At 45.9% G+C, this 16,459-nt stretch overlaps 1 protein-coding gene across 1 annotated transcript; it reads right to left on the reverse strand.

Moving 5' to 3' along the window:
* Positions 1–643: 643 nt before the first annotated feature.
* On the reverse strand, positions 644–4,294 carry LOC100037776 (plastid phosphate/phosphoenolpyruvate translocator 1). Its single transcript, NM_001112482.1, is given in 9 exon segments — positions 644–876; positions 966–1,095; positions 1,247–1,315; positions 1,407–1,526; positions 1,675–1,759; positions 2,017–2,102; positions 2,205–2,357; positions 2,441–2,563; positions 3,859–4,294. Coding segments are annotated over 9 exon segments (1,173 nt in total). The 5' UTR covers positions 4,189–4,294; the 3' UTR covers positions 644–799.
* Between the last annotated feature and the right edge of the window lie 12,165 nt (positions 4,295–16,459).

Here is a 16,459-nt window from a genome sequence, read left to right on the forward strand (position 1 = left end):
GTATTCACGTCGCACATCGCCAGAGCTCTAAGTCCATTGGAACCTCACACTCACCTTTGTATTCACGTCGCACATCGCCAGAGCTCTAAGTCCATTGGAACCTCGCAATTTATGTTCCGTGCGAATCTGATTAATTATATCATCAAATGCGTAAAATCATTGGCACATTTGATATATCAACTATGGCTCAAATCCAATGCCTAGTATCATCAATTGCTTAAAATCATTGTCATGTTTGATATAGCAATTGTTGCTCAAAACCAATGCACATCAACTATTTCACATCAATGTCATGTTTGTAGGTTTTAAATGTATGAATCTATATATAAAACATTCATACAATTAGTATACATATAATTGACTAATTGTTAGTCACGATTTAAGATGTTTGGCCGCTCAATCCTGATACGCTTACAAAAAGAATCACAACTATAAGGGATTATTATTTTGTCCATTCAGAGAGGTTTAGCCATCACATGAAAACATATTTCCAAATATCTCTCCAAACTATTGTATCTACTATCTTAATTTAGTGTCACGATTGAAGATAGTCCAATGAAACATCGCAGTTCAGTTTCAGGTCTATAAACAGCAAACATCACAACGACAACCATCCCTGCAAAATTATTAATACACGAACAAATCCGTCCAAAAATGCTAGCAAGTAAATCATAAATTATCCACCCAACTGGTAACAAAACGGAGAGGCTTATCATTCTAACTACGGCACTCACTGATCACTCCAATGACATAGCATAACTTCCAAAGTTCTATTGAATGGACCTACAAATGTATATGATCAAGCAGTCTTGGGCTTGGGCTTAAGTCTCTTCAATTGCGAGTATAGGAAAACTCCAGCAAGAGCGATCCCGGTACCTGCACGAATTTAATGTTTCAATTTCGTGAGAGTGAACATGATAAAATGATTGATTTAGTTGAGGGTAGTCAAAGGAAAAGATGCAGACCAAGAGAGTTGATGGGAGAAACAGGGGTCCTGAAGAACAGAACAGAGGTCACAATGACCACCACACGCTTGACGCAATTGCCCACTGAATGTGTGACTGGGGATACCCTGGCGAGGATCATGTATGATACCTTCAACAAATTTAAAACAATAAGATCAGTAGGCGAACTATGAATTGTTTGAAATGGAACTTGTACAGGCATACATAGTAATCTGAACCAACATTAATGATGTAATCAATGAATAGATAAATACACCAATATTAGCAAGATGGATCACCACCTGTTGGTATGCATGGAAGCAGAATGCAGCAATCAATGACCTTGTGTATACCTGTTTCAAGTTCAAACCCTGCACAAGAAATAATAATATTCATAGATATAGAATTATGCTCAAGCTAGTCTGTAAGTTATCATGAATAAATAAGCAGCAGGATACTCACAGCAGACTGCAACACTGCTGGACTAACTTTAACACCTTCTGTAAGTAAGGTTACTGGGGCCAACAGGAAGAATGACATGACTGTAATGATCGAGAATAGGTTAATGTTGTCGAGAGATTCCTGGTCACAAGGGATGGAAAGAAAGAGGGTTAGGCATACAATCAACATAGAAGGCATATACGAACATACCTATTAAAAACTGGGACTAAACAGATCAATTAGCTGATTGCTTTCATTACCCAAGAAAATTTAATAGTAATTCAGTTACCTCTTTCTTCACCATAAGTTTCTTGCTTAGCACATTCCTTGACTGGAAGGTTACATTTGAAGCCATTGCACTCCAAAATCCAGCCCTGTGTTGAAAATTTCGAAGCTACACATGAGTGTAAAATGGGTAACAAGCCATTGCTTTTAACTTCATATTGGTGTAAGCGCGCACACACACATAGAAACAATAGCACTGGAACAATTGTATAACTAAATTTTGACGTATGGAGATGAATGAAGCAATGGAACAAAAGACAAAAAAAAAGTAATAGAAAAAGACAAATGTAATTTGCACAACAAGCATCCTTGCTTGTATTCAATCTAAGGTGCCTGTATTGTATACCAGTTAAAGGAGGCCTCAGTAAGGGATGCCAAAGCTACACCACCAACAATCGGAAGAAGAGACAACACAACCCATGGCGTAGGCAACTGCAAAATCACTCATTTGTCATAGGAAAGCAAGAAAGATTTTATCATATCGCAGAGAGTTGTGTAGTTACTATTAGGCTTCAGAGTTGAACAGAAACTTACCTCCCCAAGGAAAATTGCTGAAAGGAGAACTGAGAAGAAAGGTTCCATGGCCTTTATAGTATGTGTAAATGACACTGCAACCTTTCCAAGGCTCATGTTTGTGAAAAGATTGCCCATGGTATGGACAATAGCTAGAGGAAGGATAGCGAAAAGCTGGGAAACAAGAACAGCACCAACATTAATTTTGATGCACTGTGTTTATACTGAAAGTTTGCCCAGCAAAACTAAATATTCACCTGGGCACCCGAAATCTTTGGCCTTTTATGGATACCAGTGATCCACATGAACAAAGCAATGGCACTTCCAACAGCAAACTGCACCGTTGTGATGTTTATAGGGTATGGCAAAACCTTCAGAACCTGTAGAGCATAAGTACAGCTTAGAAAGTTGTATGATTTACTGGTAATTGTTGTTGATCATCAAGTATTCCTCAGAAAACTAACTAAAAGGTGACATGATCTACATTAATGAATAAAGAAAGACTACAATCACCAATACAACACTTAAATTTCTCTAAGGCTAGTTGCAAAAGGGCATTTGTCAGTAATATATTGCCTTGACATAGCCACCAGAAAACATAAGGGCTATCTAGGTGGGATGTCAAAACAATGCAAATATAGAAGCAAGATTGTCTTGTGCATACAGCCTGTTAAACACTTAAAACCCTTAAAACTATGGAGATATGGTTGTCTAAAAAATTAGCCTCAGATATGGAACACCTATGAAAGTATGTATCATGACTTAAAGTTGAAAACACATCAACATGGGTGATGTCTGCAGTGCATATACAGATCCTTAAAAAGATGGATGCCCTGTAAAGCTTTAAAAAAGTAGCATATACTTGGTATCTACAGATATACGAAACAAGCATCAGCTTTATCATAATCGTTATTTAGTAGTTATTTAGTAAATATTAAAACTACAATGTAGATACTACCTAGACTTGGTTGTATCTTACAAAGTTAAGCAAAAAATTGTCTAGAAATGTGTGGTATGAGGCAGATCTAAAATGGAGAAAAAGAAACAAAGGCAAAAGTTTTTTTCTGTGTAGCATGCGGAGCTTGTATCAGTTATATATATAGATCATGATGGGTTCGAGCGAATATTTTTGCAGTCACGCAGAAAGTGAGATGGCCTTTATTTAGTTTTAATAGATTACGAGGATAAAAACAAATATCTGTTATAACTGATTCATAAATTTCTCAAGAGAAAAGGCCACGGCCAACTGGCTCTTCACTTAACCTAACGGAAGTGTCCAGACTCCAGATGGAAGATGCTCCAGCAAGACAGTTTCAACATAGAAGGACAAAAAAAAAGGTATGTGTTGACACAATCACTCCGCCTCATAGAAAGAAATTTTTGAAAAAAAAAATACATGAACAATTGAAGGACAGCTTCTAACAAGGACATGCATGAAAGGTGAAAAGTTTGTCTTTGACTCGGATTTGAGTAAGGAAATTGCATACTAATAGAAGGATCTGTCCTTTGCACGCATGCACAACACCGAAATAATCATTAGGAGCACTTGATTCACCAATTTGCACACTTGGCTCTAGTGGATCAGAACCGAATCACTAGTGCCCGCGCATCACACACACACACAACAGAGGGACAGGGAGAGACATCAGTGTTTTTTTCCCGTCAGTCAGCTCACCTGCTTGTTGTAGATGTTGAAGTAGATGTTGAAGAGGTACCAGAGCCCGAAAAGCGCCCCCAGCTGCAGCGTCTTGGCGAGCCCTCCCCCAGCTTCCTCTCCGGCCGACGCCGCCGCGTGCATACTGGCCCTGCATCTCCGGTTCTCCTTCTCCTCCAGCGGCGAGGCCGGCACGAGACCGGGGCGGGCGGAGAGGCGGATGCCGCGGGGCGTGATGAGCGGCTGGGTGCCGCCGCTGCACGCGCCGGCGCCGCGGCGTGGGCTAGTGTAGGCGGCGAGCGGCCGCGCGGCACATGGCCGTAGGAGCCCGATGGCAGCCGCGCTCTGCATTGCCCGTCTCGGGGAGCCGCGGCCTCGCCACCGAAGAGTGGATGGTGCTCTGGAAGAGGCGCGCGGAGGGCTCGAGGCGGCGGAGATCACGAGGTTTCCACCGGCTCGGCGAGGCCTGGCGCTGGCGAGATTTGGAGTTAGGTAGGGGCTTTATGCAGCGACGAGGCCGCCGCGCTGAGCTTGTGGGGCCGTTTGGCAGTGGGCGGATGGATCCGACGTGGGCTTGGGCCGTGTCGCCGCGACATGGAGCGCAACGAACAGCTGTCGTTGCCAAACAAGCCGTGCGAGCCCCACCGGTCGGCGTCGGATTCACCTCCGTGTGATCCGTCCAGTTCCAGCCTCCAGCAGTGGCTAGCTTTTTGTTGCCTGCTGCGGCGGGTGGTGGACCGGAGCGCGTACGATGCGACGGTCTCGAGGAAAGGAGGGAGTCGAGGGCCCCGCAACGGAGACCAGGCCCATGCCAGCTCTAATGGCTTAAACTGGCGCTCAAATTAAAATATGAAAAAACTACTCAACAATGTTTTATTTTATAAAATTTAGTTAAAAAATTATATTGCACCCTCTCAAATATCTCAAATATACTACAACATAATAGGCTACCTTATAATCTATATTTAAAATTTTACTGTTATAGAAAAAATATTTTATTAGTATTTTAAATCCTACAAAATATACTTGTTTTTAAATTATAGAATATTTTATAAGTCTCATGGTTGGAGATGCTCTAATCTCACCCTGCATCACATATGGGGAGAAAGAGCTCCAACACCTCCCCACATCACATATAGGGGAGAGAAGAAACTTCCTCATATATGAGACGGGCTAGACCATCTCCAGCAAATCTTCTATTTCATCCTCTATTTCAAACTTTACTCTGTCAATAGTGTCAGACAATATTATCGATAGTTTAGTATTCCCTATTTTACACTAGAGACAGTCTTATAATCTCTCTCCCACACTTTAATTACTTTATTTCTTTATGATATTAGGCAACGACTGTTATGCAAGCAGTACTTCTGTGCAAGTGTGCAAGCAAATCATCTGATCCATTAGATTACGATCCAACCACAGATACAACCATGATTTGTTAGGGTTTTTTATAAAGATTATTGAGCTAGAGGTGGAAGGGTTTAAGTGTTAAATGTAACCTATGGTTGGATCACGATCTAATGGATCAGATAGCTTACTTGCACGCTTGCACAGAAGAACTGCTTGCATAGCAGTAGTTGCCATGATATTAATCTCTTTGAAGTATCATAATCCGAAAGCAATATATATTATGGTAGTACAAATAGTCTATGGATTTTTTAACTTAAAAGCTAATGAAAAAATATTAAATAACTGAATTATAATATATAGGGACGTTGAATATGATGAACGATTGATGATATAATAAAATATAATAGAAAAATGTAGATAAAGAAAGAAACGTGAGAAGAATGGTTGGATCGTTGAGATGGCCGAAAGGTCGCGACCGTGACATGCGACCATCACTAGCAGTCTAGCATAGGGATGGCAACCGTCTGGGAATAGCTCCCCATTTCTGTCCTTATGACGAAAAAATTTCTCCGCAGGGATCTTCATGAACACTTGTGGGAAACATTTTTTCCACATCTCCGTTCCCCGCAGGGATAAATCTCTACCGGGGATTCTCATCCCCGTTTAAATTATAATTAAGACATACATTCTTTGTTATTAATGATAAACATTGTCACTTATACATATTGTCAGATTAATAAATCATTATGCATACATCAAAATGAACACATTTGTACAATTAGTGGTCTATTGACAAGGTAATTATTTATTTTTACTGTTAACTGGTACACAAACATAGTCACATGTAAGTTTAACGGGTCCCCGCGGGGAACAGGGATGGGGAATGCTTCCTCGTCCCCATCCCCGTTTACCCGTCGGGGGATAAAATTTCCCCATTTATATCCCGCAGGGAAAGTTTCTTCCACATCCACATGCCCTAATGGAGGAATTTCCCGCAGGGAATCAGGGTCAGGTCCCTATTGCCATCTCTAGTCTAGCACCATTCCAAGCAGGATCAGGTCAGTACCGTCGGCCGCGGAGGGGACATAGCAAAAACGAATCATTAGATTCAATGTGGTTGATAAATGGTGCACTCCATTCGGTGTACTATTAGTTATTGTTTTAGACAAGATTTAAGTCAAACTTATAAATTTTTTACTATAAATAATTGTTTTATTATTTAGTATTAAAACCTAATGTTTATATATAATGATATGTCTTAAAAGTACTTTTATAAAAGTATAAATATTATAAGAGTTTATTTGTGTTTTAATAAAAAATATTGATCAAAATTATATTTTGGAGACCATGTCGCTGTCCTAAACGACAATTAATAGGACACCATAGAGAGTACAGTGGTAGCAGACAGTACAATGATACACTAGATTAAGGGTGCAGCTCTCTCCTCTTTGTTTCAGTTTTCGTGCACACAAGTGGTTGTTATTAGAAGAAAAATTGTTAATGTATGATGAATATGTATAGAACATATTATTTTATTGTTGGTATAAGAGAAAAATTAGGGAAACCCGTTGTAGAGGATGGATATATAAAGAAGAGAGATCGGTGACGCGGCTGAATAGTAGAATATAGGGGAAATATAGATATGACCGTTGAAGAGGATTCTTATAATTTACGGTAAAAATGATAGATCGTCAAGTAGTGGATGTTGACTTTGATTGAATAACTTAGAAAGAATAGTTGAAAATGATTATATACTAACTATTAAGATGTTAGTGTAGACTGCCCCCGCCAAACAACCGACCGCCCGATCAATCCGCCCGCCGCGAACCTTACGCCGCGAACTGCCCCGCCTGCCGCGAACCGCCCGCACGTATGCCGCGATACGCCGAGACCCTCCGCGAAACCCGCCGGACGCGAATCCCCTCCCGCAACCCACAACGCGCAGCAGAACAAGCGCAGCAGGCCGTCCCCGCCAACAAGCGCAGCAGGCCGGCGAAACCCGCCCGCTGCGAACCTCCCGCCACGAATCCCCTCCCGCAACGCGCAGCAGAACAAGCGCAGCAGGCCATCCCCGCCCTCCTCCGCGGCGCCGGCTCGCCGGGCCTTCTTCCCCGTCGCGCGACCTCACCACCGTGTTCCGCGCCCTGCCGCCCAAGAAGCGGATCCGCACGGGGTGACCCTGGCGCGCAGGACGAGACAGCGTGGATCTGGTGTCCGGTCCACCATTGGTCGTGGCGACGCCGTCAGTCAGTAAGTGCACGGTCATGGCATGGTACAGAGTTCTCGTACAAATAAGTTTTGTTTTTTGGGGGGTGTAGAATTGGGAAAGAGGCTGTTGTTTATGAGGGAGGATGAATGGGGAATTGAAAGCTTGTAAAGAGAATTCCTACAGATTTGTTCGTTGTATTTGTTAAACTATACTTGATGACAGTTCAAGAAAAAATGATGAGCTTTCACCTGAAGAACACAAAAAAAGGATCATGGGTTCAGATGAGTTGTTGCTCTGTACGTGTGTAGTTGTGTGTTGCTTCTATCATGGCCTTGGTTCGTGTGTCAACTGCAGCACAAAAGTTGGTCGGCAGCAGAACAAACAAAACAGCGCAAGAAGTGTCTGAAGAGGCAAGCATGAGGATCTGCCATTCAGTAAGTAGTTGCTTCATGATCAGTGGGGTTGGGCGGATGGATTTAACCCCAGGCCCAGGCTACTAACTGAATGGTTCATTGGCTTTCTCCCTGGTCAAGTGGAGAGGAAGAAGGCAGGGGACAAAGCGTCCAGGACTTATTCCTTCCTTTCTTCCTTCCCTTGCTTCTTTCAGATGGGTTATTGCATCTCTGCCTCCTTCAAGTTTTTTATGCCATTTGTTTGTTAGTAGGATAATATGATTGATGAAATCTGGTTGGTCAGAGAAATGTTGTTTGAGGATTCTGTGGTGCCAATTAAACTACTGAAAGAAACATTTTTATCAGATTTCATCTCTTAGCTTAGACATGTATGTATCCCATTTTAAATCCACTGTCTGAAGAAGAGAAGAACAAGCTATGCACCTAAAAAAATACTTTTACTGACAACATGATCACTGTTTGATTCCAACTAGCAAGCATAGCTTAGATTAGATGTATGTATCATGTATATATCCCATTTTAAATCCACTGTCTGAAGAAGAGAAGAACAAGCTATGCACCTAAAAAATAGGAACAATTGGATCTATACCATTAAAAGATCCAAACTTTAGATATATACCATGGACCCCACATGTCATTGACTCATGTGGACCCACGTGTAAGTGAGATAGTAATGGTATGGATCCAAAGTGGTGATCTTTTAATGGTATGGATCCAAATTTCCCAAAAAAATATTGTTACTGACAACATGGTCACTGTTTGATTCCAGCTAGCAAGCATACTTATATTGTCGAAAATAGCTCATGAGTGCATCATTTAAAACTACATGTTAGTTCTGAGTTGCGAATAGTATGATACATGCTTTAATTCTAATATTGGTTCTGAGTTCAGATATTCCTATTATAAGCTGAACTACATGTTAGTTCTGAGTTCATAGTTCAGAGTTCAGATAGTACTATCTGAACTATCCAGTTTTTTATGCCATTTGTTTGTTAGTAAGATAATCTGATAGATGAAATCTGGATGGTCAGAGCAATGCTGTTTGAGGGTTCTGTGCTGCCAACAAACTACTGAAAGAAACATCTTTATCACTGTTTATTTAGTAAATGGATCCTGCATGCAATGAATATTCAGTAATGGATCATGTGCTTTGTTTCACTCTATATTTCCATTTTCAACTTTTACTTTATTAACTCTGGCTTTCGAGTTATCTTTGAATGCGTTCACTTTGATGAAATTAAAAGCAGAAAACAGATAATATCTATGACCAAATATGACAAGGATTCTCATTTTTTAAGTATTCTTTTCATCACACAATTAAAACTTTCAGTATCAAGTAGGTTATTTATTATTCCAGCATGATTTCTGCCAAAAGGAAACACTACTTTTGTCTTCTGAATAGAATCTGCATTTTCACCATGGTTTTTTTTATTGTTTTTGGTTTGAGAATGTTTTACTGCTGCTACCGACTCCTATCAAGCCAGGTCCTATTCAATATATTTGTGCTGCATTATCCAGTCTGGTGGCATGTTCATACTACACATGTATTAGTATGTTCACACTCGAACCAATATATTATCACAATCTCAGAGGTATTATCAATATATGTTTAGTAGAACGTTTATTTTATGAGCTTGAACTCTGACCACAGGGATGCATTCCTATCATATCATCATATTTAGCTTCGAGGCTAAGGCCACTAACTAAACAGTGTCTCAGTCAATAACTAATCCTAAGTTCCTTGATGGCGAAACCCGTCTCCCCTATCTGTATGGTCAGTTGTTTATTGGTGCTTATGCAGAGGAAAGGGAACGACCAGAGCTTCTTGCTGAATCATGCGAGAGAAGGAAACGAGTGGCCAAGGACTCTGGAAAGACCGAACAGCAGGTTCACTTTCAGTACTCTTATCATACAAAATCTTTTCCTAAACACATGTTTTTTTATTGTCACAATCTCAGAGGTATTATTTCAAAGAGTAGAATGCTTTCTTATATATTGGAGAAATATAAATTGTTACATTGTATATCACACCTTTTTAGTATGACAAACGAGGAGCTACAAAAGGAACTGTTCATTCTTTAGTAGCCTGTTGTTTCGGCTAGCGAGCGGGTGCGGAAGAAGGAAGGGAGAGTCGCTTGGTTGACCCGTACCGGATGGCAGGACACCGTCGGGGGTTCGCTGCAACGCAACGACGGCTACCGCAGCTTCTCAGGCCAAGATAAGCTTTCAAGCGAATTTGTTGCTGCAACTGTTCTTTAGTAGCCTGCGATATGTTAGTCAATTTGTCGCTCAAACATAAAATGAACTGACTTCTTTTCAATGCTTCCCCTAATCTCTACTAACTATTAAGTTAATACTATAGACCGCCCCCGCCTCCGCCCGCGAACCCCACCGCGCTTCCAAACACCTCCGCAAACCACGCAGCCAACGCCGCCGCAATCCGCCCGCCTCCGCAAACAACGCCGCGAACGATGCAAACCACGTGTCGCGCGTACACCGTCGCCCGCGGGCGCGTTGTTGAGCCGGATCACCAGGTCGTGGGCGTCGATGAGCGCGTCGTGCTGCCGCGCCAGCAGGATGCCGCTGTTGGCGACCACGGCGCACGACGCGTATGGTCGGGGGCGTCGCCGTCGCCGCTGAAAGTCGCCTAGAGGGGGGTGAATAGGGCGAAACTGAAATTTACAAAGTTAATCACAACTACAAGCCGGGTTAGCGTTAGAAATATAATCGAGTCCGCGAGAGAGGATGCAAAACAAATCACAAGTGAATAAACAGTGAGACACACAGATTTGTTTTACCGAGGTTCGGTTCTCGCAAACCTACTCCCCGTTGAGGAGGCCGCAAAGGCCGGGTCTTTTTCAACCCCTTCCCTCTCTCAAACGGTCCCTCGGACCGAGTGAGCTTTCTCTTCTCAAATCAACCGGGAACAAAAACTTCTCCGCAAGGACCACCACACAATTGGTGTCTCTTGCCTTGATTACAAGTGAGTATTGATCTCAAGGAAGAATGAGAAAGAAGAAAGCAATCCAAGCGCAAGAGCTCAAAAGAACACAACAAATCACTCTCACTTAACACTAACGCTTTTGTGGAATTGGGAGAGGATTTGATCACTTGGGTGTGTCTTGTATTGAATGTCTAGCTCTTGTAAGCGGTTGGAAGTTGGAAAACTTGGATGTCTTGAATGTGGGGTGGTTGGGGGTATTTATAGCCCCAACCACCAAACTAGCTGTTTGGTGGAGGCTGTCTGTCGCATGGTGCACCGGACAGTCCGGTGCGCCAGCCACGTCACGAGGCCGTTGGGTTCCGACCGTTGGAGCTCTGACTGCTGGGCCCGCCTGGATGTCCGGTGGCACACCGGACATGTACTGTAGAGTGTCCGGTGCGCCACTTCGCGCGTGCCTGACTTCTGCGCGCTCTGGCGTGCATTTAATGCTTCTGCAGGTGACCGTTGGCGCGAAGTAGCCGTTGCTCCGCTGGCTCACCGGACAGTCCGGTGCACACCGGACATGTCCGGTGAATTATAGCGGAGCGGATTCCCGAAGCTGGCAAGTTCCAGAGTCGATCTCCTCAGGGGCATCGGACACTGTCCGGTGTACACCGGACAGTCCGGTGAATTATAGCGGAGCGCCTCTGGATTTTCCCGAAGGTGAAGAGTTCAGCGTGAAGTCCCCTGGTGCACCGGACACTGTCCGGTGGCACACCGGACAGTCCGGTGCGCCAGACCAGGGCTGCCTTCGGTTATCCCTTGTTCTCTTTGTTGAACCCAATTCTTGGTCTTTTTATTGGCTAAGTGTGAACTTTTGGCACCTATATAACTTATAGACTAGAGCAAACTAGTTAGTCCAATCATTTGTGTTGGGCGATTCAACCACCAAAATCAATTAGGAAAATAGGTGTAAGCCTAATTCCCTTTCAATCTCCCCCTTTTTGGTGATTGATGCCAACACAAACCCAAGCAAATATAGAAGTGCATAATTGAACTAGTTTGCATAATGTAAGTGCAAAGGTTACTTGGAATTGAGCCAATATAAATACTTATAAAATACGCATGGATTGTTTCTTTAATTTTTGACATTTTGGACCACGCTTGCACCACATATTTTGTTTTTGCAAATTTTTTTGTAAATCCTTTTCAAAGTTCTTTTGCAAATAGTCAAAGGTAAATGAATAAGATTTTTCGAAGCATTTTCAAGATTTGAAATTTTCTCCCCCTGTTTCAAATGCTTTTCCTTTGACTAAACAAAAACTCCCCCTAAATGAAATCCTCCTCTTAGTGTTCAAGGGGGTTTTAAGATATCAATTTTGAAAATGCTAACTTCTCCCCCTTTTGAACACAATAAGATACCAATTTGAAAATCCTTAATTTTAAAATTGGGAAATTTGGATCCATACCATTAAAAGATCACCACTTTGGATCCATACCATTACTATCTCACTTACATGTGGGTCCACATGAGTCAATGACATGTGGGGTCCATGGTATATATCTAAAGTTTGGATCTTTTAATGGTATAGATCCTATTGTTCCTTTAAAATTAGGTGGTGGTGCGATCCTTTTTGCGTTGGGCTCATGCTCTCTCCCCCTTTGGCATAAATCGCCAAAAACGGAATCATTAGAGCCCTTTTAACTACTTTCTTCCCTTTGGTAAATAAAAATATGAGTGAAGATTATACCAAAGACAGAGTCCTTTTGCTTTGGACTCAGGCTCTCTCTCCCCCAAAGATGGAGAGTTGTCTGGAGCGACGGCGAAGGATGAGTTACGGAGTGGAAGCCTTTGTCTTCGCCGAAGACTCCAATTCCCTTTCAATATACCTATGACTAGGTTTGAAATAGACTTGAAAACACATTAGTCATAGCATATGAAAAAGACATGATCAAAGGTATATGAATGAGCTATGTGTGCAAATCAACAAGAGAAGTTCCTAGAATCAAGAATGTTTAGCTCATGCCTAAGTTTGTTAAAAGTTTGTTCATCAAGAGGCTTGGTAAAGATATCGGCTAATTGATCTTTAGTATTAATGTAAGAAATCTCAATATCTCCCTTTTGTTGGTGATCCCTTAAAAAGTGATACTGAATCGCTATGTGTTTAGTGCGGCTATGCTCAACGGGATTATCCGCCATGCGGATTGCACTCTCATTATCACATAGAAGAGGAACTTTGGTTAATTTGTAACCATAGTCCCTAAGGGTTTGCCTCATCCAAAGTAGTTGCGCGCAACAATGGCCTGCGACAATGTACACGGCTTCGACAGTAGAAAGAGCTACGGAATTTTGCTTCTTTGAAGCCCAAGACACCAAGGATCTTCCCAAGAACTGGCAAGTCCCCGATGTGCTCTTTATATTAATCTTACACCCTGCCCAATCGGCATCTGAATAACCAATCAAATCGAATGTGGATCCCCTAGGATACCAAAGCCCAAACTTAGGAGTATAAACTAAATATCTCAAGATTCGTTTTACGGCCGTAAGGTGAGCTTCCTTAGGGTCGGCTTGGAATCTTGCACACATGCATACGGAAAGCATAATATCCGGTCGAGATGCACATAAGTAGAGTAAAGAGCCTATCATCGACCGATATACCTTTTGATCCACAGACTTACCTTCCGTGTCGAGGTCGAGATGCCCATTGGTTCCCATGGGTGTCTTGATGGGCTTGGCATCCTTCATCCCAAACTTGTTTAGAATGTCTTGAGTATACTTCGTTTGGCTTATGAAGGTGCCCTCTTGGAGTTGCTTCACTTGAAATCCTAAGAAATACTTCAACTCCCCCATCATAGACATCTCGAATTTTTGTGTCATGATCCTACTAAACTCTTCACATGTAGACTCGTTAGTAGACCCAAATATAATATCATCAACATAAATTTGGCATACAAACAAGTCATTTTCAAGAGTTTTAGTGAATAAAGTAGGATCGACCTTTCCGACTTTGAATCCATTAGTGATAAGGAAATCTCTAAGGCATTCATACCATGCTCTTGGGGCTTGCTTGAGCCCATAAAGTGCCTTAGAGAGTTTATAGACATGGTTAGGGTACTGTCGGGGACCATAATTAGGGGTACCCTCAAGACGCCTAATTCTCAGCTGGTAACCCCCATCAGCATAAAGCTGCAAAGGCCTGATGGGTACGATTAAGTCAGGGATCAGTCCACACGAGTGACTCGATCACGCTTCACCCGAGCCTAGCCTCGGCCGAGGGCAGCCGACCTCGAGAGACTTCCGTCTCGCCCGAGGCCCCCCTTTTTACGGCGGACACATCACCGGCTCGCCCGAGGCCTTGGCTTCGCTCAGAAGCAACCTTGACTAAATCGCCACACCGACTGACCAAATTGCAGGGGCATTTAACGCAAAGGTGGCCTGAACCTTTATCCTGACACGCGCCCCCCCGGCAGAGCCGAAGTGACCGCCGTCACTCCACCGCTCCTCTGGCCAGTCTGACAGAAGGACAGCGCCGCCTGCGCCACTCCGACTGCGGTGCCACTCGACAGAGTGAGACTAACGGGCAGTCAGGCCTTGCCAAAGGCGCCACGGCGAACTCCGCTCTGCCCGACCCTAGGGCTCGGACTCGGGCTAAGACCCGGAAGACGGCGAACTCCGCTCCGCCCGACCCCAGGGCTCGGACTCGGGCTAAGACCCGGAAGACGGTGAACTCCGCTCCGCCCGACCCCAGGGCTCGGACTCGGGCTAAGACCCGGAAGACGGCGAACTCCGCTCCGCCCGACCCTAGGGCTCGGACTCGGGCTAAGACCCGGAAGACGGCGAACTCCGCTCCGCCCGACCCCAGGGCTCGGACTCGGGCTAAGACCCAGAAGACGGCGAACTCCGCTCCGCCCGACCCCAGGGCTCGGACTCGGGCTAAGACCCGGAAGACGGCGAACTCCGCTCCGCCCGACCCCAGGGCTCGGACTCGGGCTAAGACCCGGAAGACGGCGAACTCCGCTCCGCCCGACCCCAGGGCTCGGACTCTGGCTAAGACCCGGAAGACGGCAAAACTCCGCCTCGCCCGACCCCAGGGCTCGGACTCCGCCCTGGCCTCGGCCGAACGACTTCCGCCTCGCCCGACCCCATGGCTCGGGCTCGGCCTCGGCCGAACGACTTCCGCCTCGCCCGACCCCATGGCTCGGGCTCGGCCTCGGCAACAGAAGACAGACTCGGCTTCGGAGGAGCCCCCACGTCACCCTGCCTAGGGCACAGACCCGCCACGTCAACAGGAAGCGCCATCATCATCCTACCCCGAATCGACTCGGGTCACAGAGAACAAGACCGGCATCCCATCCGGCCAGCTCCGCCGGATGGGCAATGATGGCGCTCCACCAGCTCTGTGACGACGGCGGCCCCCAGCTCTCTTACGGAAGCAGGACGACGTCAGCAGGGACTTGACCGCTCCAACAGCTGTCCCTCCACCAGGCTCCGTCGCACCTCCGACAGCCACGACATCACGCCAGCAAGGTGCCAAGATCTCTTCGGCTGCCACATTGGCATGTACCTAGGGCGCTAGCTCTCTCTCCGCTAGGCACGTAGCACTCTGCTACACCCCCCATTGTACACCTGGATCCTCTCCTTACGACTATAAAAGGGAGGACCAGGGCCTTCTTAGAGAAGGTTGGCCGCGCGGGACCGAGGACGGGCAGGCGCTCTCTTGGGGCCGCTCGCTTCCCTCACCCGCGTGGACGCTTGTAACCCCCCTACTGCAAGCGCACCTGACCTAGGCGCGGGACGAACACGAAGGCCGCGGGACTTCCACCTCTCTCACGCTCGACTCCGGCCACCTCGCCTCTCCCCCCTTCGCGCTCGCCCACGCGCTCGACCCATCTGGGCTGGGGCACGCAGCACACTCACTCGTCGGCTTAGGGACCCCCCTGTCTCGAAACGCCGACAGTTGGCGCGCCAGGTAGGGGCCTGCTGCGTGCTGACGAACAGCTCCCCGTCAAGCTCCAGATGGGCAGTCTCCAGCAACCTCTCCGGCCCGGGACGATGCTTCGTTTCGGGACTCTTGAGTTCATGTCCTTCGACGGCAGCTACGACATGATACTTCTTCCACCGCCGCGCGACGACGACAATGGCGGCCGACAACCCGCCCGCCGGCGGCGGAATCGACGACATCTTCCCCGCGTGGTGGAAGAGCAACATTCGGGCTCACACCGTCCTCTCCCCCGCCAACGGAGGAGGAGGCGGGGCCATCAAGGCCAGGCGGGAGGCCGCGCTTCGTTGGCCGTCGAGCGAATCGACGCCCCCGACGCCCCGACGGAAGGCACGCCGGACGTCGACCTCGCGTTCAAGATGGAGACGAGCGCCGTCCCCCCGCGACACGCTGACCCCGAACAAGAGGACGACGCCGGCGCGCTCGCGGAAAGCCTGCAGGACGTCGCCCTTGTACCTGAGACGACGGTGCAACCAGTCCCCGATGTGACTACGTCGCTCCTTGTCGACCAAAAGGTACTGACTAACTCCCATCTTGCGTCATTTCGACTCGGCCTCAACCCGCCAAACGACCTCGTTTTGGCGGGCGCTCTCATTGAGGCGAGTGCAACCCCACTGGGGTTTCGTATGCGGTCGCCTTGGGACCGACTGACGGACGTCTCGACCTACGGGCCCTCTGGGTCCGAGGAAGATGACGATCCCAGCATCTGTTGGGATTTCTCCGGACT

Source organism: Zea mays, chromosome 2 (assembly GCF_902167145.1).
Source record: "Zea mays cultivar B73 chromosome 2, Zm-B73-REFERENCE-NAM-5.0, whole genome shotgun sequence".
Classification (NCBI taxonomy): Eukaryota; Viridiplantae; Streptophyta; class Magnoliopsida; order Poales; family Poaceae; genus Zea; species Zea mays.